The sequence below is a fragment of the Eimeria mitis genome, genomic scaffold, assembly GCF_000499745.2.
Source record: "Eimeria mitis Houghton genomic scaffold, Emh_scaff72, whole genome shotgun sequence".
NCBI classification, from domain to species: Eukaryota; Apicomplexa; class Conoidasida; order Eucoccidiorida; family Eimeriidae; genus Eimeria; species Eimeria mitis.
Window position 1 is genome coordinate 23,020 of NW_013575252.1, and position 335 is coordinate 23,354.

The following is a 335-nucleotide window of genomic DNA, read 5'->3' on the forward strand; positions in this document are numbered from 1 at the left end:
CAGATGCACCTGACCGGACAGCGCTCCAGCGCGCGTTGAGCTCCGTGGATGACGCAGCAGCAGCAATAGGTGCTGCCGCAGTAGCAGCAGCAGAAGCAGCAGCAGCAGATGCTTGCATCCCCGCAGAAGTGAAGGCCGAGGCAGCAAAGGTTCTCGGTGCCCTTCGCAGCGACATCACCCAGCAGTCCGCAGACAGCCGAGCGCTGTGCCTGGTTACAGCTGACAAGGCAGACGCCCACGCAGCCAGGAGCCAGCAGCAGCAGCCAGAGCAGCAGCAGCAGGAAGAGCAGCAGCAGCAGCAGGGGGGACCAGGGTTTGCGAAGGAGTTGTATGGA

At 63.3% G+C, this 335-nt stretch overlaps 1 protein-coding gene across 1 annotated transcript in view; it reads left to right on the forward strand.

The window, feature by feature from the left end:
- Positions 1-335, forward strand: part of EMH_0063680 (uncharacterized protein) — a gene marked incomplete at both ends in the record, with an annotated part of 1,129 nt that overhangs the window by 563 nt on the left and 231 nt on the right. The window contains one exon of the mRNA XM_013501610.1: positions 1-333. Within this exon, the coding sequence (XP_013357064.1) occupies positions 1-333 (333 nt within the window). The remainder of the gene's footprint in view (positions 334-335) is intronic.